The 21,176-nt window shown below is 48.8% G+C and overlaps 1 protein-coding gene across 6 annotated transcripts in view; it reads left to right on the top strand.

The window, feature by feature from the left end:
* Positions 1-21,176, top strand: part of SALL2 (spalt like transcription factor 2) — a 673,107-nt gene that overhangs the window by 484,265 nt on the left and 167,666 nt on the right. For all 6 annotated transcript variants that reach the window (XM_085650612.1, XM_085650592.1, XM_085650601.1 and 3 more), the window contains one exon: positions 8,186-12,126. In XM_085650612.1, the coding sequence (XP_085506738.1) occupies positions 8,186-12,126 (3,941 nt within the window). The remainder of the gene's footprint in view (positions 1-8,185; positions 12,127-21,176) is intronic.

The raw sequence follows: 21,176 nt of genomic DNA, 5'->3' as shown, positions 1-21,176 counted from the left end.
ACACATCAACTGCACCCGCGATGCATCCTCTTCCATTGAACATCGCATCGTCCCCAATCATCGATGTATACAAGGTACTGTCAGCTAGTCTGCGTGACTCCTGTCTCCGGCCCACGCTCCATCGCAGTCGGAGAGAACGTTTGCTTTTGCACCAGCCAAGCGTGACTTGATAGCCTCAGTCGGAGTTGTTGCCCCGGCTACTTACCGGTAATTTTCATTACTCCGAGTATAGTCTTCCTCGCCACATGAGTTACACAGTGAGCTTCAGCTCCACAGCAGAACCCTTCAAGTAATTTTCCTTTCCAATCCTCCCATTCCTCCCCAACATGGATGACCATCTTCACCCTTGACCCAGTACAAGAGGAGGCATGACGACCATCTTCACCCTTGACCCCGTACAAGAGGAGGCACGACTCACCCCATTTCCTGTACAACTACCATGCCCAGCAAGAAACCACATGAAGCCGATAGTCAAACAGAGAGGGATAGGAACTCATGTGGCGAGGAAGACTATACTCAGAGTAATAAAGATTACTGGTAAGTAACGGGGGCATTACCTCCTCGTTAGTCATCCTCGCCGGCTGAGTTACACAGTGAACACATACCAAACCAAGCAGCTTCATGGTCACCAACAAGATACCACATACCAAAGGTTGAGGCAAACATCAAGTTTTTAATCCAAACAATAAAATAGAGGGGAAAAAACCAAACAGATACCCAACAGAAGGAGCTCCAATCAAGTGCAAAGCAAAGTCAGCCTATAGAACAGCTTCAGCAAAACCCCCAGCAGCAGGACCACCCAACACCAGACAATAGTGGTCCATGAACATGTGTGGAGAGGCCCATGTAGAGGCCCTACATATATCTTTAATCAAGACTCCCTTGAAAGAGGCCCAGGATACAGAAATACCCTGGGTAGACCGACCCTGGATCCGAGCCGACACCTCAGACCTCTGGGAACCATAGGCCAGAAGGATTTTCTGCTTCATTCACCAACTCAGGGTGGAAAGAGAAGGTTTGTGACCCGATCTTACCGGGCCAGGCACCGGGGAGAAAGTCGGCAGAACGATCTCCCTGGAACGGTTGGCAACTAAGGGGACCTTGGGCAAGAACTTAGGATTGGAGCAAAGGACAACATGATGTGGCAAGACACGCAAAAAAGGAGGAGAACCCAAAAACGACCTCAATTTACCAATCCAACCAGCGGACACAATAGCCTTCAGAGGATATGGAAGATTGGGAATCGCCCAACACACCTGAATGGCCAGCTCCCTCAGAAGAGGATACCATGGGCGGTGAGCCCAGCCCAACACAATCAACAGAACAAATGCCTTGTCCAGGCAAATCTTGCACAGAACCTGGGCAATTAAAGGGATCAGAGGAAATGGTAAAGCAGAGTGGCCGGCCACCTAAATGACATTGCATCTACCCTCCATGCCTCTGGACAGGGAATAATTATGCAGAAGCGCGGCAGCTGAGCATTGTCCTTGGCCGCAAGCAAGTCCACTGTCCGGCACTTAAACTTCGTTTTCAACACATGGAACACCTCCCCCGACATTGAAATCGATCACATGGGGGAAAATCCCTGCCCAGTTGATCTGCCGCACAATTCTCTCTCCCTTGGAAATACACCACCCGCAGAGAAAACACAGTAGCTTCCCAGGTCAGAATCTCCTTAGCCATGAGCCACAGGGAAAGAACTTTACAGCCCCCCTGGGGATTGAGGTAATCCATCACCACCTGATTGTCCTTCCGGACCAGAACATGATGCCCCCGAAGGGCCGATGCAAACTCCAGACAAGCCATCTGAACCGCCTTCAGCTCCCGGAAGTTGGACGAGCAACCAGTCAGCAGGCGATCCCAGAGACCCTGTACAGACCAGGAATTCAACGTCACCCCCAGACCAACCGGCTGGCATCTGTTGTCACCTCCTGGGAAGGGGACACCTGAAAAGGAAGACCCCTGGTCGAATTGGGCTCCACCAACCCAGGGCAATCCGAATCTGAGGGGGCACTACCACTGGCAGTGGAACAAGGGGACGAATTGGACAGGAGATGGTTTAACAATGGGCACAAATGCAAATGAGCCCATTGCAGTACATGTATTGCCGCCAACATCAAGCCCTGCAACCTCAACCACTGATGCACCAGGGGAGATTGCAAAGCCAGCAGACAACCCAGGTCCCTCCTCAAGATTGCCCTCCTCACGGCCAGCAAAAACAACAGTCCTTTGACCATGTCCAGGTGACCCCCAATAAACACTAACTCCTAGGTGGGAAACAGATGCAACTCTTTGTGGTTGATCAGGAAGCCGTGCCTCTCCAGAATCATCTCACAGACCCTCTGGACGTGAAGAGTCTCCTTTGAAAAAGAATAGGTAGAAATTAGCCAGTCATCAAGTTACAGGAATGCCCGAATTCTCTCTCTACGGATGAGCCCAACAAACGGAGCCAGGACCTTAGTGAAGACCCTCAGGGCTTAAGACAAACCAAATGGCAGTATCTGGAATTATAAATGTTTGGGTCCCACACAAAACCTGAGGAACCGCTGGGACACAGGATGAATGGGCACGTGGAGGTAGGCATCGAGCAGATCTAAGGAAGCTACCACATCCCCCTGAACCAGTAAGGGAAGAATCTACTACAAAGACAGCATCCTAAACTTAACATGAGGGACAAACAAGTTCCCCCTTTTCAAATCCAGCACAGGATGGAAGTCCACGGAAACTTTCCCTACCAGAAAAAGAATGGAGTAGACCCCTTAACCCCTTTGACAGGCCAAAACAGGCTGAATGGCCCCTTTCTCAAGAAGATCCTGATCACCTGCTGAAATATTCTGGGGGTGGAGAGTCAAAGCAAATCGAGTAACCCTCCCTGGCAATTCATAGGACCCACTGTTTCGATATCAACCTTTTCAAATTCTCCACGAAAGTCAACAATCAACCCCCCACAGGGGGCCGACCCGCAAGGCCCCACGGATAGTCCGGACTTTCCGTGAAAAAAAGGGGTGGGCATAGGGGCAGAGCTGCAACCAGCACCCGTGATGCACGGCCCTCACACCCCAGAATGAGCCCTCTGAAGCAGGGCTTCCAACCTCCACGATGAGCTCGATCTGCCTCGGTTTGCCGAAAAGCCACATAGAATAAGGGAAAAAAGGCATACAACAAAAGCCCGCTTGGTAGGGCCAACACCCCGGGCGTTAGGGCCGGCTAAGGCACAACCTCACAAAAACGTACCTGAAAATTGCACTCGGAGGCTTCGGCAGCGAGAACAAAAAAAACCGGAAGTGGGGTGGGTCGTTCCTCCTCTTGTACTGGGTCAAGGGGGAAGGTGGGTGGCCATGTTGGGGAGGGATGCGAGAACTGAAGCTTAAAATTGCTTAGAGGGTTCTGTTGTGAGGCTGAAGCTCACTGTGTAACTCAGGTGGTGAGGAAAGCTTACGAGGAGGTAATGACTTCTAAGCACTGCATTTTGAGTTAATCTTGAAAAATTCATATATTGACTTGTGAATGTTGGATGTTTGTTATTATGGTCTTGTTTTACTCAGATAAATATTGGCTATTCATCTAAAGTGGTGTGGAGGACTGTTGCGATGTTTTCGCTGTGTTACTGTGTGTGTGCACGAATAATTTACACATTGCCTCTTTAGTTTAGCCTGACTGCTCTGTGCCAAGCTACCAGTGGGTGAGCAGTGGTACACTAAGGGGCAGATTTATGAGCCCCTTGCGCCACTTTTGCGTCACTTTTAACATGGGAAAAGTGACGCAAAAGTGGCGCAAGGGGCTCATAAATCTGTTGCTAAGTGTTTACTACTCTTACCCTACAGTGGTTCCTGCTTGGACAGGGTGCATACCTCTGCCAACCAGAAAACCCATTTCTAACAGTATGAAAGAAGCATGTTGGCTTCAAGCTGCAATGAACATATTTTAGAATAAGAATATGGATTGGTCATCGCCCTGCTTTTTTAGAAGCGGCAGTAGAATATCGTTTTAAAATACTGAGTTACTGTATTGTAAGAAATAGGGTTATTGTTTGAGTGGGATGAAATGCTACTCAAGCAACAACCTGAATCCTTGTCAGCATGAACCACAAAAGTCACTGAATTAACCAGTGCATAGCCATCTGGTAGCTTGGCACAAAAGATTTCAGACTCAACTTAGAGTCACTGTGTAAAGTTTTTATGCAGCGAACAGTAATAAAGTGTTTGAAAACACAACACAAGAAAAATCCTAACCCAATTTTGAAAAATAAGATACATTTAAATAAATAAAATAACACCAAAACAAAATAAAATCCTATCAGTACAACCAGATTCTTTTTAAGTTTTCAGTGAAATCTAGCACCTAAAAGACCAAAATGCCAACCGCACGTATCTGGGTGTGTGAGACCGAGACAAAGTCAAAAGTTAAGATTGACCACAATGGAACACAAGTCAGATACACAAGGTGGATTGGGCCTGGTCTTAGCTGAACTTCGGACTGAGTTTACATTTTGAAGATAAAGTCCAGGAGATGGTAGAGTTCACTGGGGAAAGAAAGCAGGCTGCATACAAAGAGTCGTCGTCATCGCCAAGGAGCGCTGGACGAAATCTCGGTGAAGCCATTGACAATGGCAGGAAAAAGCTATGAGCAGAGGAAGCAGGATGTTCAGGCTGAGGACTTTGTCATCATCAATGGTCGAGCGGGTCACTATCAGGCATGGTAAAAAATGTTATCCTTCGGACTTGGACAAAGTTTTGTAACAAGAAACCTCCAGTGTGACAGAGCTACAATCTGTAGCAGAATAGGGCTCCATGAGGCCAGACACTGTCACTGAGAGGTCCAGGTGAGCAGGATTTGCTCCTGTGTGGAATAATGTAGCAGGAGCTACTGCAAAGGCAGACCAATTGGCAATTCTCCTTGGGCAGATCAGCTGTCAGGTAGCTCCTTGTCTTCTGTCAGTTCTTCTAGTACTTTCGGTGAATCTTTTTAAAAGTCCCACCTTTTAGGGCTAGGCAGGTGCAGGACCTTTAACACCACTTCCAAGAGTGCAAGACCTAGGAGGCACCATTTGGTGGGGGTGGTGGGGGGGGGATTAACACTCACTCCAGCAAAGATGAGGTGTAGATTTCAAGATCTCTGGAGCTGGTTATGCCCCTGTAGCTCACACAGAAGGCAAGCCAACTATTCTTTGGACTCATGTCTGGTGGTACTGCTTTCATGGAGATGGTCCAGTTCTCCTTCAAGCATCGAGACAGGCCTCAGGAAGCAAGGAAGCCCTCTGGGAAGCAAGGCATTCCTCAAGCAGCAGAGCAGTTCTTTGGTAGCAGCAGTGCAGTGCAGACCTCCGGGAACCAAGGCAGGCCTCAAGCAGCAAGGTCGTCCTCTAGGGCACCAGGAAGTCATTCTGAAGTAGTCCACAAGTTCAGAAATGTACTGAAGAGGTGTTCTGGGGTGCAATGTTTATACCTTGTGCCAGCCTTTGAAGTGGGGGGATTTCCTATGCTACCCCCACATCTGGTTCTGGAATTTTCTTCCCTTAGCCTACCAAGGCTCCAATAAGTCTTGGGTGAAAAAAGGCCAGTGCCAGGTTCTTTAGTGTGTGTTCTGGAGACAGCCCTTTGAACTGTAGTTGGGCAGGGAACAGCTCTGCTCCCAGCCATCCTGGCAGGGTGGCCAAGTCTGCCAACACCTAATCCCCTTTTGTCTCACTGGGAGGAATACACAAAGACCAACAGCTAAGTAAGTCGCAGTCATGTGACCAGCCAGCCAAGTACCACGCATCAGGCATTAGACTAAAGCATGTCAACGTGGCGGTCCGTATCTCTGCACTGAAATGCATTGTCATGCATTTGCAGTGCCTCCTTAGCAAGCCGGAGCTGAACGCTGCAAATTAAACCACACTGACAGAGTAAAGCCTGTCAGCTGGTAACAGGGCATCTGTACCACTTGTGGTAGACTTTGGGGCTGAGTCAACTCACTCAGCTGCCTGCAAAGTATAACATGATATTCAGCCGACACTCCGGTGCAGCACCTCTGATTAACTCAGGATGTCACGAGCGCCATTGCCCAATCGCTGCCGCCGAGAAAGCCTTGCAGGGCACACTGTGTGATGGCCACACATAAGCAATCTGAAACCTTGGCAGCTATGTATGACCCAGGGCACAGGCAGCAGGCAATAAATGTTCTACCCGTCTGCTCATCTCTGCTCTACCCTGACATTTACTGCCAGAGCTGTCGACATTGGAACTGGTTATCCAGGTTCAAGTCTCAACATCTCAACATCTGCTCAACATTGTGGGATTCTGGGCAAATCCCTTAACCTCCCCATGCCAAAAGAAATGTGACCATGTTTAATGTAAATATTGCTGCTATAAACCACCCCAATGCCTTAGTGTTAATGTTGCGTTATATACAAATTGCAGAAAAATGCACAAGGAGGAAAAAACAAAACCATAACATAATACGGAGACAAAATCATACCCATTTAGTGACTGATTTTCACGAAGTGAAACCAGAAAGCTTGGCTAAATCACGGCTTCGGTGCTTAAACTGGGCGATCTTAGGCATATATTTTATTTCACAAGTACTTTCAAATAAGTGAATTCAGAATATCAGCTGCACAGAAGCCTACTGTGTTTGATTTAATAGACCATAATGTTGCTTGATAGTGATCTGGGACGCAGACAGGGTTCACATACAAACTGTCCTGCCTCTTATTTTACTAATGGCACTGTCACCAGTAGAAATGGGTTTAAATCCAAGTACTTTTACGTGCAGCGCTGTCATGAGACCTATTAATATCTAAGCTTCCAAATGTTAATACAAACATTTTCAAGGTCCAGCTCGTGCACGGGCTCTAAGAGCCAAGGCTGAACCTCGGCCCGGCTGTCCATGTTAATTGGTTTTATAATCATCTCTGGGTTGACTAGAGAGTCTGAGATGTGTCATATCAGATATCACCACCAGGCACATGTCTACACTCAAATAAGGAAGGCTTTCGCTGTTTCTGTCCATGTAGTATCTTTAAGACTTTGATCATGTTTTAAAAAAAAAAAAAAAGCCAAAATGTTTTCTTTCTCCATTTTGCTGTCATGCATTTGTCTCGTCCTTTTGCAGTCCTGAAATTATTCATTGTTCCCTCTTCAAATTTTTGCATTATTTCCTTGCTTTTTCCATTACTGTGATACTTTCACCTCCCATATATATAGTTATCTTTAGCTCGTGGTGATTTCATTCCAATGTTTTAGTTTCGTTTTGTATTCAAGATATCCCTTTATTTTTCTCTTTTGTTTTACATGAGGTTAACATCTCGAGGCTTTCCAGTCAAATGGTCAGAGGTCAGGGCAGAGTAAACAAATGAAATGAAAGGTAGTTATTGACACCCTTCTTGAGTGTCCCAGTAAGCGCATAAAGCAGATAGATGCATGCATTACTGACAGCTGCTCGGCGTGCTGCTGCTTCTGTCTGCTAAAGCCGAGGCTCGCCTTTGCTCTCCTGAGGTGGGCGGGGCTGCTTGTGGGCCCGTCTGAGCTGTCCAATAGGCAGGATTTCCAAAGTCTGCCGAAGTCAGGGGATACACGATCCCGAGGGGATACCAGATATTATACAACACCGGCATCAACTATTCTAAACACAAACCCTCCCCCTCTCTTCCATGAGTGACCAACCCCACACCATCACGTTGATTAAAGGATACAAATGCCATGCATCGTAAAAAAAAGTTGATGGTGGCAGTGCTCACACTGCACTGTTTTTTTTAAACATTTTAACTGTTCTAATAATGGTAGTACACAGTCCTGTCTCTGCTCCGCAACCAACACTTAGATAAAAGCAGCTCCGCCTGAAAGACATGCGTTGTGTGCTGCATGGCTAAAGACTTGTAAGGTCCCAAAGGCGTGACCTATTGGCTATGACAATGCTTGTTATACAGATACGTTTGTTGTTGGTATTCTGGCATGCAGCAGGATATCACCGTTAATGTCAATTATTGCTTTGATTGCACAAAATCTTTAAACAGGATTTCAAGGACTTGTGTGTTTTTAAAACGTTATGTCTATGCTAATTTAACTATAATTCTGATATTTTGTTTGCTTATACGTTTTTTAAAGATGAACATTGACAGTACATGTAAATGGTCTGTTAGATCCTGAAGTTTTCTTGAATAGTTAATCACTGGTTTGATTGGTCTGTTTCTCGGTTTCTGCAGGAGACACTGCTGATGAAGAGTTGCAGGTCTGCACCAAATGCTGTGCACAGTTCGAGGACCAAGAAGACCTAGTTCAGCACAAGGATCGCTGTCCAGTGAATGATCCGGTGGTTGTGATTGTAGCCAATCAGGAAGATGGCACTCTTCAGCGGGTGAAGCCTCCAGAAGCAGGTGCAGCATTTAGGGCTGCAGATACTCAGTGCCCAGGCCTGATCGTTGGGACCACTGAGATGCAGGTGCCACGGGTGGGCGCCACGCCAACCAATGGGGAATGCAAGTGTTCTGGTGTCACTGGCTTTCCCAGGATGGGATCCTCCAGAAGCTATTGGCCAGACCCCAGAGGCAAGGATTCTGAGTCCTTACAACCCTTTTTTGCCCCCAGAAGTGGTTTGAACAAGGATCATGCAACAAGCCCAAAGATCGGACAGGCACCACATGATGCCACCATGGGGGGAGCGTCACCAACCCCTCTCAATATTCCAATGATCTTGGAGGAGCTACGTGTCCTACAGCAAAGGCAGATCCACCAGATGCAGATGACAGAACAGATATGCCGACAGGTGCTCATGTTGGGATCCCTTGCTCAACCGGCTGTGCCACTGGCTGCCGGTGGCAGACTGTCCCCCACTCCACCTGGGGCTGGCAGCAAGAGCACACCTTCCTTCAGTGCCATGAAGTTGACTCCAGTACCTGAAGTGGCCAAGACTGTACCAGCACCAGAGGTGCCCAAGCAAGCCTTTTTTCAGCTGTACAACCCACTGGGGATCCCCTTCAATGACCGCAGCTTGCCCACAATCCCCAGTATGAAACCAAAGACCTTGCCCCACTTTGAAGAGAAATCTTTACATAGCCCTGCTTCCTTGCCCACTTCCCCCCCAAGCCAGTTGCTCTCAACCCATGCAACCTTCCCCACAGGGATCCTAGCCCCCCAGGTTAGTATGTTCCTTGGGACCAGGGCAGTGGAGCCCATCCCAAGTCTCCTAAAACAGAAGAATGGAGAGGCAGCCTATGCTGAAAGCCTCCAGGAGAAGTCCTCTGGCAGGCACAAGTGCCGCTTCTGTGCCAAGGTGTTTGGCAGTGACAGCGCCTTGCAGATTCACCTGCGCTCTCACACAGGTGAGCGGCCCTACAAGTGCAACATCTGCGGCAATCGCTTTACTACCCGAGGCAATCTAAAGGTGCATTTTCAGCGACACAAGGACAAGTACCCTCACATCCAGATGAACCCTCACCCTGTTCCTGAGCATCTGGACTATATGCTCAATGGTAACGGGCTGCCCTATGGAATGTCTGTGCCTCCTGAGAAATCTGAGGAGGAGTCAGTGGAGAAGAAACCACTTATCTCAGCGCTATCGGCCACCGAGAGTCTCACCTTGCTGTCTGCGGGCCAGACCCTTCCACCCTTCAATACATTTCTGCTCATGAAGCCAGGGGAGAATTCTAGTGTGCAAAAGAGTGTAAGTAGTGGTGGAAAGAGTAAAGCTGATGAGAACACTCCACCGACGGGCCAGGAGGTTTTGACAGACAGCAGCAGTCGAATGCAGCTCGGCAAGCTGGCAACTTCCATGCCAAACTGGGCCATGTTGGCCAACCACTTCAAAGCAAGTAACTTTCCATTTCCATATGTTGTTGACCCACTTGGCTCTTCAGAGACATTTAAGCTTCAGCAGCTGGTGGAGAAGATTGACAAGCAGGCCAGCAATCCAAACCAGTGTATCATATGCCTGCGAGTTCTGAGCTGCCCCAGAGCCCTGCGACTTCACTACAGTCAGCATGGCGGAGAAAGACCCTTCAAGTGCAAGATCTGTGGACGTGCCTTCTCCACCAGAGGCAATCTCAAGGCCCACTTTGTTGGCCACAAATCAAGTCCAGCAGAAAAAGTCCAGAACTCTTGTCCTATCTGCCAGAAAAAGTTCACAAATGCTGTGACCCTGCAGCAGCACATCAGGATGCACTTAGGTGGCCAGATTCCGAATGGGGTTATGCCAGACAGGACAGGGGCTAAGGTACCCAGCCTTGATGCGATCTTTCCTGAGCAGGATTTCTCAGATGAGGATGCTACAGACGAGTACTCACTAGAGGCAAGTGGATCAGAGAGCGAAAAATTGCAGGGTCCAGCTGAATCTGAGATCTTAAACCTTGGAGATGAGGCCACCATATCTATCTCCAAGGAGGACCCAGTGGCCATGAGCTCTTCTCGAAACCTTCCACCAGTCCATGAGAGCCCTCCTTCATACACTGCCTCGGCAGACTCAATTTCAGCTGAATCCTGTGCTAATTTACAGCAAAGCTTCAAGCCTAATGAGCTGACTGCTATAGAAGCTCTAGCAAACCTTTCCCATAGTGATGGCTCACGAGAAGCTGTAGAGCCAATGGAGCAAACTCCAGAAAATGAATCTACAGAATTGCCGCTGGAGTCTCAGAGCACCGACCATGAAGGCCAAGTAACTCTAGGAGAGAAAATGCAAGAGGATGCAATCTTTCCTTGCTATATCTGCTCGGCTTCCTATCCTACAATGGAATCTTTAGGGCAGCATATAAAGGGCCACAGCAACGATGGGCTCTTCCAAAGCCCAGTCTGTAAGCAGAAATTCTTAGAGAGAACTAGTCTCCTTAGCCACATGCTGAGAAACCATCCAGGAGTAGGTAGATCTCCTCCTCCCGCAACACAGAAATCCATGGCAGTGGGTACACACCCAGCAGCTCTGGGTCCCTCAATGCTGTGGCCAAAGCCTCAAGCAGCTATAACTCCTCTGCCAGCCCAAGTTCCATTAGACCTTTGGCCAAAATCTCATACAGTGATAACTTCTCCACCAGTTCAGACCCTATCACTGCTCTGGCCAAGGCCTCAGGCGGCTATAATACCTCCTCCACCCCAGCCACCTTCTGAACTACAGCCCAAACCCCAAGCTGCAATAACTCCTCCACCAATCCAGCTAGTCCAGCCACTATCAGAACTGTGGCAGAAGCCCCAGGCAGCAATAACTCCTCTTCCACCTCAGGCACCATCAGATCTGTGGCCAAAGCCACAGGAAATGATAACTCCTCCGCGTCCCCAGGTAGCACCAGAACTGTTAATAAAGTCCCAGGCAGCGACAACTCCTCCTCTAAACCAGGGGACATCAGAGCACTGGCCAAAGCATCATTCATCAATAACTTCTCTATCAGTCCAAGTTGCGCCAGAGCTGTGGCCACAACATCAGCTAGCAATAACCTCTTCACTGTCCCAGGGACCCCTAGACTTGTGGCCAAAACCCCAGCCTGTGATAACTCCACCACCGACTCAAGCAGTATCAGACCTCTGGTCAAAGCAACAGCCAGCAATAACTCCTCCGCAAGCCCAGGTGGCACCGGAGCTGTGGTCAAAGTACCAGCCAGCGACAACACCTCCTCCAGACCAGACACTAGCGGAGCTGCACCAGAAAGCCCAGGCTGTGATAACTCCTCCTCCAGCCAAGTCACCTTTAGTGTTGCAGCCGAAGACCCAGGCAGCAATAAGTCCTCCACCAGCAGAGGCAGTATCAGAGCTGCAGCCGGACACGCAGGAAGTAGGACCTCCTCCCCCAGCTCAGGTAACCTCAGGACAGTGGTCAAAGCCCCAAGCAGGGGAGCCTTCCTCACCAGCCCATGCATCGTCTGGGCAGTGGTCTATGCCTCAGGCAGAAGGAACATCTCCACCAGCCCAGGTGATTTCAGAGCTGCCGCCGAAAACAGAAGCATCTGGCCTGGCCCACATGTCAACATTTTTGCGGGCATTGCCACCTTCATCTGTGATGCCACTTTCTTCTGAGAACACCTCCAAGCCACACCTCTGTCTAGTGTGTCAGAAGACATTCTCTTCAGTCAGTGCTTTGCAGATCCACGATAGAATCCACACCGAAGAAAAGCCAATTTCCTGTACTATGTGTGAGCGGGTTTTCACTACGCAAGGGAATTTGAAGGTAGGTGAACTGACAATTACCAGAGTAAAAATATGACTCTCCAATTTGTGTCCCACCAATTGTCCCCTCTCTTGAAGATCCTGATACGCCATAACTGTTGATAAATCATTATTCAAGGCTTTATATTGTACAACAACGGTACCTATGTATGTATATTTGAATTTTGCATTATCCCTTCCAATTGTGATCAGCAATGTCGATTCTCTACTGTTTAATAAAATTATTTATTTTAAAAAAAGAAATGAATCTCCATGGGACTCAACTAGGGCCATGCCTGTGACTCACCTCATTAGCCCCTACGCATCCTAAAATGTGGTGTAACTCATTACAAATTGCACCTCTTTTAAATAGGAAGGTGTGAAATCTGCATGTATCTTTAGGAATCACCAGACATTCCCAAATAATACACCCCTATTTTCATTCCCCACCCCACATAGAAACATTGGGTGGTAGAGTGAATGCTAAGGCATCCTTCTGAGTGAGTGCACATTAAGCACTGCCTAGCTACAAAGAAGATGGTGAACATTGATTGTTACACACCATAGAAGATATGTACTCAAATTTAAATGTATTTGTCTATATTTTATGTAGAAACTTCTCTTTAACTCAGGTAACAAACGGTTCATATTAAGTTGAAAAGTGCTTAAAGGGTTGACTTGAAGACACAGTAGCATCAATTTAATTTTACCAGGTCTTTTAAAAGAGTCTTGAAGGACAGTTTCTTGAACCACTTTTTGACTGATATAGTCCTAGATCAATGATAGTCAAAGTATGGCCCGGGGGCCATATACGGCCCTCCTGATCTGTACATGCAGCCCCTCGTTAACTCCAGCACTGAGCTGCTATTTACTCGACTCAGCACTAACAATAAAAAAGATGTTAATTGAACAGGAAATGTATGTTAAGGTTATTTGAAGTTAAATAAAGGAAATAACTAGAGTGTCCTGCACTTGCTTAACTTTAGGAGCACTTTCATTTTAAAGGTATCTTGCAGCAAAAGTGTAAAAAAATTATAAAGTCTCTTTAAAATTTAAAAAGTCCATTTCATTAACATGCACAGCCGTTTTCCCTTAGCGCATCAGAATATATCAGTGCATTAAGAAGTATTTTTTGTCTAAAAATGATAGTTTTCTAACATGAATTTAGAAACATTAATTCTCCCCCTCCACCTTGACAGCAAAGCCAACTGTGAACCAAGGCGCAAGTCATTTGTTATGTGCACTCTCTGGGTGGCCTGGACTTCTATTATCAAGGCCACTAGAATTATGTGATTTTGCGGCTGTGGCGATTGTCGCATAATTATAGATTTGCCGCATTTGCCACATTACCTATCATTTGGCGTATAATGTGCAGAGGAGAGAAAGTGAAATAAAACTATTGCCTAGGATCATACAATTTGGTTAGGTGGAGAAGCCTAGATTAATCCAAGGTTTTCTGGTTTCATATTGTGAGATTCAGCCACTAGATGTATATGCTTCGCGTCCCCTACACCTACCCTACCACCAATCCCCCACCCACTTCGACCATCACTCTGCAGACATCAATGAAGCCACAGTCACATCACAGACCAAGCTTTATGGCCCCCGGGGAAATGTTTGTGAGTACCCATGTCCTAGATTTTGTTATTAGGCTTGAAGTATTCCAGTAGTCAATCAATCCAATCTTCTTTAAGGCGTGTTTGATATATCGCAGCCAATCATTGTTTTATTAGGAGTCAATTGTTCCAGCTATCAAGAAGTTTTTTAAAGTAGCTCTGTCATGGAACTGGAGTAAAGTAACATCTGCGACCCACTACATAGGCTCTAGCATTGAACTATGTTTAAGTGTGTTGACGGTGCAAATCTAAGTAGAGAATTTGGATCAATGAAGCACTCAATGTGATTGACCCTCTGACTAATCGGATAGTGAGGTGAGCCAGACCTTCAGCCGAATGGTTTAATGAGGAACTTTTCCTGCAAAAAAAGACCTGTAAGCATCTAAAATTCCTTAGGCGCAATAAATATGATGCCGCGGATAAAGAAATTTATCTGGAGTCTTTGAAAGATTATCATAGACAGATTATAGTTACACTTAGCCTTTTCTATGTGAGTAAGATAGAGTCAGCCCATAACTCAGCCAGTGAGCTGTTTTCTATAGTGAAATCCCTATCCTTTCTGGAACTGGTGTCTCCATCTGTCACCCCCTCTGTGGAGGGCTGCAACATAATTGCTCAATTCTTCTTTGATAACGTTTTTAATATCTATGCAACTTTTCCAGAGAAAGTTAGAAATGTCCCATGCTTGGAATTTTGTTTCCAACCTCTGGGCTCTACTTTAGAACTCTCTAGTTTCAATGTGCTCACTGTAGAAGAGCTATGTGCTTTGGGGCCAAAGGTGAAATCATGATCACCAAGCAATCCAGCCTCAACCATGATGCTGGATCGCCGGATGGAGGCTGTCTCACCTAGACTTTGTAATCTGTCCAATAAATCCTTGGAAGGTGGTGTGGTGCTCATAAGATGAAAACATGCCATGGTAGCGCCTCTTTCAAAAAGGCCTGCCCTGGACGCTGCAAACCCTGAAAATGTCTGGTCCATATCTCTGCTTCCATTTTTCTCCAAACTAGCCAAGAAGCACATCAGTACTCCGCTGATTGAATTTATCGAAGCTCAGGATTTGCTGCATGAGACCCAATCAGGTTTCCATTCACAGTACAGCACGGACTTTGCGCTGCTACTGGCTTCTGAATCCAATAAAATGATTGTGAACAGTGACAAAACTGCTGCACTGATTATGTTAGACCTAAGCACAGCATTCGACTGTGTATCTCATGACCTTCTCCTCGAACGGTTGTGGAAAAGTGGCATAGCTTAACTAGCTTTACGTTGGCTAGCTTAGTTCCTTCCGAACTGCACCTTTCAGGTGGCTCAATAACCCTTCACTGCAGAGATCTGTCCGCTAAAGCAGGGGGGGGCCACAGGGCTCTGCTTTGAGCCCTACCTTGTTCAATCTTTATATGTGCCCACAAGTAGATGTCAACATGGTATCATATACCAATGACACTCTGCTTATCATCTCTCTATTGTAGGCTGAGGAAGCCGCTGCAGCTCGGCTCAGATCCTGTCTTGTTGAGTTAGAAGAGTGGATGGATAACAGCTGCCTGAAACTTAATCCCGGAAAAACTGAGGTACTGGTTTTATGAAAGCTACCTACTATCCGAACCACTGCTTGGTGGACAAACGTTCTTGGACCAGAACCGACCCCGCTAGGCCTCAAGGGAAAAATCTCAGCATTTGGTTCGATGCCAATTTATCATTCGATAGCCAGGTTTCTAGTTTGGCTGAAAAATGTTTTGGTATTTTGAAAATACTGAGCAAAATCCTGGGTCTCCTTCCAGAAGCAGCTAGGAAATCAATAGTACAGGCACTAGTAATATCCAGGCTGGACAATTGTAATGTGCTGTACTTTGGAATTTCTCACAGTAGGGTGGGAAAACTTTCAGAGGGAACAGAATGCAGTGACATGTCTGCTACTAAATCTCCCTAGGCGCTCATCCATTGGCCCTACTCTCAACAAAATTAATTTGCTTCCTGTTCGCAAAAGAGCTGCTTGTAAAGCCATGTGTTTCTGCCATAAACTTCTTGACAGGAAAGGACCACGATATTTAGCTCTGTTAGTGAAACCTTATCATGCTGGAAGAAATCTGAGGTCTGCAGGAGCCGCTTTCCCTGTGATCCCCTTGGGCAAGAAAGCTCGGATAAGAGAATGTTTCTTCAGCTTTCTTGCTTCCGAAATGTAGAGCACTCTGCCCCTTCTTTAAAACTGGAATGTTCTTTCGGAAAAAACTCAAAACCTGAATCTTTAGACAGATTTAATGTTCAAGTAGCTGGCGTAGCCAGGGCTCCATTGCCAGAGTAGAATCCGTAGCGCGGGGACACATTGAATGGATTAACCAGGTGCTCTGCTCTACATGTCATTTTAATATTATGATTATCTCAGTGAACCGTAACCTCAATGCTGATTATACCCAATTCCAATCATAGTACTTCTGTCGGTGTACTAGGAACTGTTGCAGGGAGCAATTCTTTATTTTGTAGGTCAGGGACTCACCCGTAACCATACAGTTCTGCTCCATACAAAGTCACAGCTGCTACTTTCATATTAAATACGTGCAATATAGATTTTATTGAATCGCTGCTAACGTTCTTAGGGTCAAGAACAACTCTTACATTCTGACTAATTTCTGTGACTTCTTCAGTTGTTTCTACCATCGTAATTTATGATCAAAACGTATGTCTAGATAGTCAAAGGCATAGACACGCTCCAAGGGTTTATGTTGTGTACTCCAATGGGACAGAAGCTGTTACCTTTAAAGATGGAGCACCATACCAGAGCTTCTTGCTGCGCTCACCAGGAGACACAGCAACATCATGTTACTCTTTTGTTACTCCCAAAAGAAAAGCTAGGTGGTATGTTTTCAGGCAGTTTGTATAACCCCATCCAAGATGGCTGTACTATTGAACATTGACACGAACAATATCGGGATAAAAGAATATCGAGGACAGAATATCGAAATGTAAGTGCATATAGAAAAGTACAGATTTACTCTTCCTAACTGCATACCTTGAAAATCTACTGCGTAGGTACATATATGTGGAGTTAAGTGTAGAAAATCTAGACATATCTGTCAAATTTTCTTTTTTGACATTTTGGTGCCGATTCCGATCCGTTAAAAAAATTTACCGACCGACTCGTATCCGTATAAGTCCCGTACAAACGGCAAAGTACGATTCGTACGTGAAAAATACATACGAATAGCGTCGGTAAAAGTGTACGAGAGGGAGCCGGACATTTTTACGTGCAAATCGTAAAACAGAAATCCGAGCGCGCAAGTACGATCCGTACCGCCCATCCGAATACACAACCGCATGTAAAAGGCCCCGTACGGAGCGAACGCTGTAGCACACATGTACACGGGTAAACTTGTGCCCGGATACGAGTCGTACAGCCCCCCCTCCCCCCGCATATGTCAGCACTGTACTCCCGTATGTCAGCACCGTCCCCCCCTCCGCACCGTACCCCAGGACCTTACCCCAGCCCCGCACCTGTACGCGCCGCACCCCAGGCCCGTCTCCCAGCCCCGCACCTGTACGCACCATACCCCAGGCCCGTACCCCAGCCCCCCACCTGTACGCGCCGCACCCCAGGCGCGTACCCCAGCCCCGTACCTGTATGCACCATACCCCAGGACCGTACCCCAGCCCCGCACCTGTACGCGCCGCACCCCAGGCCCGTCTCCCAGCCCCGTACCTGTACGCACCGTACCCCAGGCCCGTACCCCAGCCCCCCACCTGTTCGCGCCGCACCCCAGGCCCGTATCCCAGCCCAGTACCTGTACGCACCGTACCCCAGGACCGTAGTGCCTGTACGCGCCGCACCCCAGGCCCATACCCCAGCCCCGTACCTGTACGCACCGTACCCCAACATCGTACCCCAGCCCCCCACCTGTACGCGCCGCACCCCAGGCCCATACCCCAGCCCTGTACCTGTACGCACCGTACCCCAACATCGTACCCCAGCCCCCCACCTGTACGCGCGACACCCCAGGCCCGTACCCCAGCCCCGTACCTGTACGCACCGTACCCCAACACCGTACTCCAGCCCCCCACATGTACGCGCTGCACCCCAGGCCCATACCCCAGCCCCGTACCTGTACGCACCGTACACCAACACCGTACCCCAGCCCCGCACCTGTATGCACCGTACCCCAGGACCGTAGTGCCTGTACGCACCGCACCCCAGGCCCGTACCCCAGCCCCCCACCTGTACGCGCCGCACCCCAGGCCCCTATCCCAGCCCCGTACCTGTACGCACAGTACCCCAGGACCGTAGTGCCTGTAGGTGCCGCACCCCAGGCCCGTACCCCAGCCCCATACCTGTACGCACCGTACCCCAGGACCGTAGTGCCTGTACGCACCGCACCCCAGGCCCGTACCCCAGCCCCCCACCTGTACGCGCCGCACCCCAGGCCCCTATCCCAGCCCCGTACCTGTACGCACCGTACCCCAGGACCGTAGTGCCTGTAGGTGCCGAACCCCAGGCCCGTACCCCAGCCCCATACCTGTACGCACCGTACCCCAACACCGTAACCCAGCCCCGCACCTGTACGCACCGTACCCCAACACCGTACCCCAGCCCCGCACCTGTACGCGCCGCACCCCAGGCCCGTACCCCAGCCCCATACCTGTACGCACCGTACCCCAACACCGTACCCCAGCACCCTCACCCAGCATCGCATATGTTCGGACCTTACCTACGCGAAAAAGACTCGTACAGAACCAGGACACTGTAAAACAGCACAAGGAGGGTCAATTTGACTCGCACAACACCACAAAACACGTCTACATGACAAAATACATCTCAATGACTGACCTGGCACATCCAAACAGGCAAACAGAGGCCCTAAATCACAACCACCTCTTATAACACACCCACTACAAATTCAAACCCAGCCACACCCACAAATGGACCAATAAAAAGGGCCCAAACACACAACCCATGAGCCTTTGCAACAGACCGACTGCTGCCAGACCCCACAGACAAACAACTGCACCTTACTTACACCTTAACTACACCTTAACTTACACACCTTCACACAACCTCCTTCACAAACACCCCCTCTTCACATTCACACACACACCGTCACATTCATACCCACACACCCACACCCACAACCATCCACACCCACACCCCACACCATGCCCACAGACAAGAATTCAAAGTTCACAAGGGTGGAGCTGGACCTCCTTGTCAACGAAGTCATCAGAGTCGAGCCACAGCTGTTTGGAACATTGGTCAGACAGACCAGCATAGCCCAAAAAACTAGCCTGTGGCAGAGGATCGTCGATAAGGTGAATGCTGTTGCGCCCATCTGAAGGACCAGGCATGAATGCCAAGCCAGGTGGTACGATCTGCGCAGGGCAGTCAAGCGGAAAATGAACGAGGAATACGCTCAGAGCAACATCACTGGAGGTGGGCTGCCCCGCAGACCCGTACATTACCATCCCTGGGAGGAGAAGGTGATGGCCCTGCTTCCGCCGGTGGGAGTACACGGAGTCGAAGGAGTTCGAGAGCCTGGTGAGTACACAAACTACTTACGTAACATGGGGGCAATGGCATCCACACCCCAAATACACCAAATGCACGCAACTAGCTCCAAGCCCTCACCGGACACAACCACACTCAAAAACCGCGCTCATGCCACTAACATGTCCATGCCCCATTCACTAAGCAAGGCCATGCCATGTCCCAGGCTACACGAACCACAAACCCAAGACTAAATGTCCGGGATGCTGGGAGGGTGGGCCTCACAAAACACATTGTGACACTCAGAAGCAGACACCAATGCCCTCAGCCCATATGGCTTAGGTACATACCCATGCACCATGCCCAAGGCACAGGGACTGGCAAAGTACTGACAAGGTAGCTGACACTTGGCCCCGCTGTATGCAGCACAAGGCCCTCCTGTGACCACTGTACACTCAAACACCAACTCCACTAGCTCAGATATCTAGCACAGGAACTCACACTCACTGTCATGCCAGCATGCACCATGAGGGGACAGACACATCACCTGGGAGACCCAATGACAAATCACACTACACACAACAGCAGGCCCGGTCACAACCCCCCCCCCGCCTTACACAAGCACACACCCCTGGGGCAGGCAACAGATTCATCCACTCTCACAATGGACATGTGACACAACAAGGTCAATCCATAGCCAAATAAGCATTCTAGCCACAATTCTACAGGTCAAACACTCAGGAGAACATATCAATCTGTCCCCCACAACATACCCATCCACAAGTGGACATTGAGAGGAATGCTAGGCACATCCAACTACCTGGAGGAACTGTGCCAACTTGAATATGTCTGAAACATGGATGTCGCATGAAACAGCATTGACATTGTCTCTCTCTCACACACAGGGCAACGTCATGGATCTCCCCCAACAATGGGGGGGAACAATCACAGTCCCAGGCTCGGCGTGAAGATGATCCAACCGGCAGCGACGACTCTCACCACTCCGTGGATGACCCCGACCAACCTGGCCCCTCTGGTGCCCAAGCCCCTGCAGCACCTGCTTCAGGTACATCTGTGCCAACGACCACCCCCATTCCTGCCACATCCCAGGAGATACCCCGGAGCCTTGCTCGCACTGAACAACACAGCCAGTCTGACCAGGAGGGACAAGGTTCTCCGGGCACCCAGGAGGAGGCAGGCAACCCCGCACATGCCATCCGTCAGGGGTCCCGTAGACCCGATGTGCCCACAACGGCAGGCCAGGCTCGTGTGGGCAGGGGTGGTGGGAGTGGAGGCAGGCGGAGGCGCGAACCTGACCAGCCAGCTGAGGGAACCGGTATGTCACACATACACCACATCCTGGACACATACCGGCGTGACACCAGGAGCATCAGCCAGGTAGTGGGGAGCCTCACAGAGATGAAGGGGACCCTCGATGAGATGAAGAACCTGCAGGCCGAGCAACACGCGCTAGTCAGCAACAACACCAAGGACGGATGGAGGCAAGACTGGGTGAGCTCCTGGCGGTGCAAAGGGACATAAGCCATTCACTCCGTTGGATCGCCGACAACATGGGCAACCCTCCCTGTGACACCAGGCGCAGACCAGCACCAGCCTGACCAATGATGACCAACACTGTGGTCTGGACTCTGATGACTTCTAATGCCAAGGATACCATCTCCCCCTGTGAACTTTGGATTCCATGCACCCAGTAGAGCACCTCATTTTATCTACCAAAACACGTACCCCACCGCAAATAAAAAGATTTATTTTGTATCATGAGATGTTGGAGTCATTTTGCATTAGTCCACAACATATGTGTGTGTAAATGTCAAACTATGCCTCAGTGTTGAACTAACTCCACCCGTCCATACCCTTGGATCTGAGTCTGGTACAGGACACACATGGGTCACAATGTATCATTCAATGCAGACATGGAGCACAATACTCACCTGTGATGGCCTCAAGTTGCTGAGGGTGGGCTTG

Source organism: Triturus cristatus, chromosome 1_1 (assembly GCF_964204655.1).
Source record: "Triturus cristatus chromosome 1_1, aTriCri1.1, whole genome shotgun sequence".
NCBI classification, from domain to species: Eukaryota; Metazoa; Chordata; class Amphibia; order Caudata; family Salamandridae; genus Triturus; species Triturus cristatus.
The sequence above is the reverse complement of the archived record's forward strand: the minus strand, read 5'-3'. Positions and strand labels throughout refer to the sequence as shown.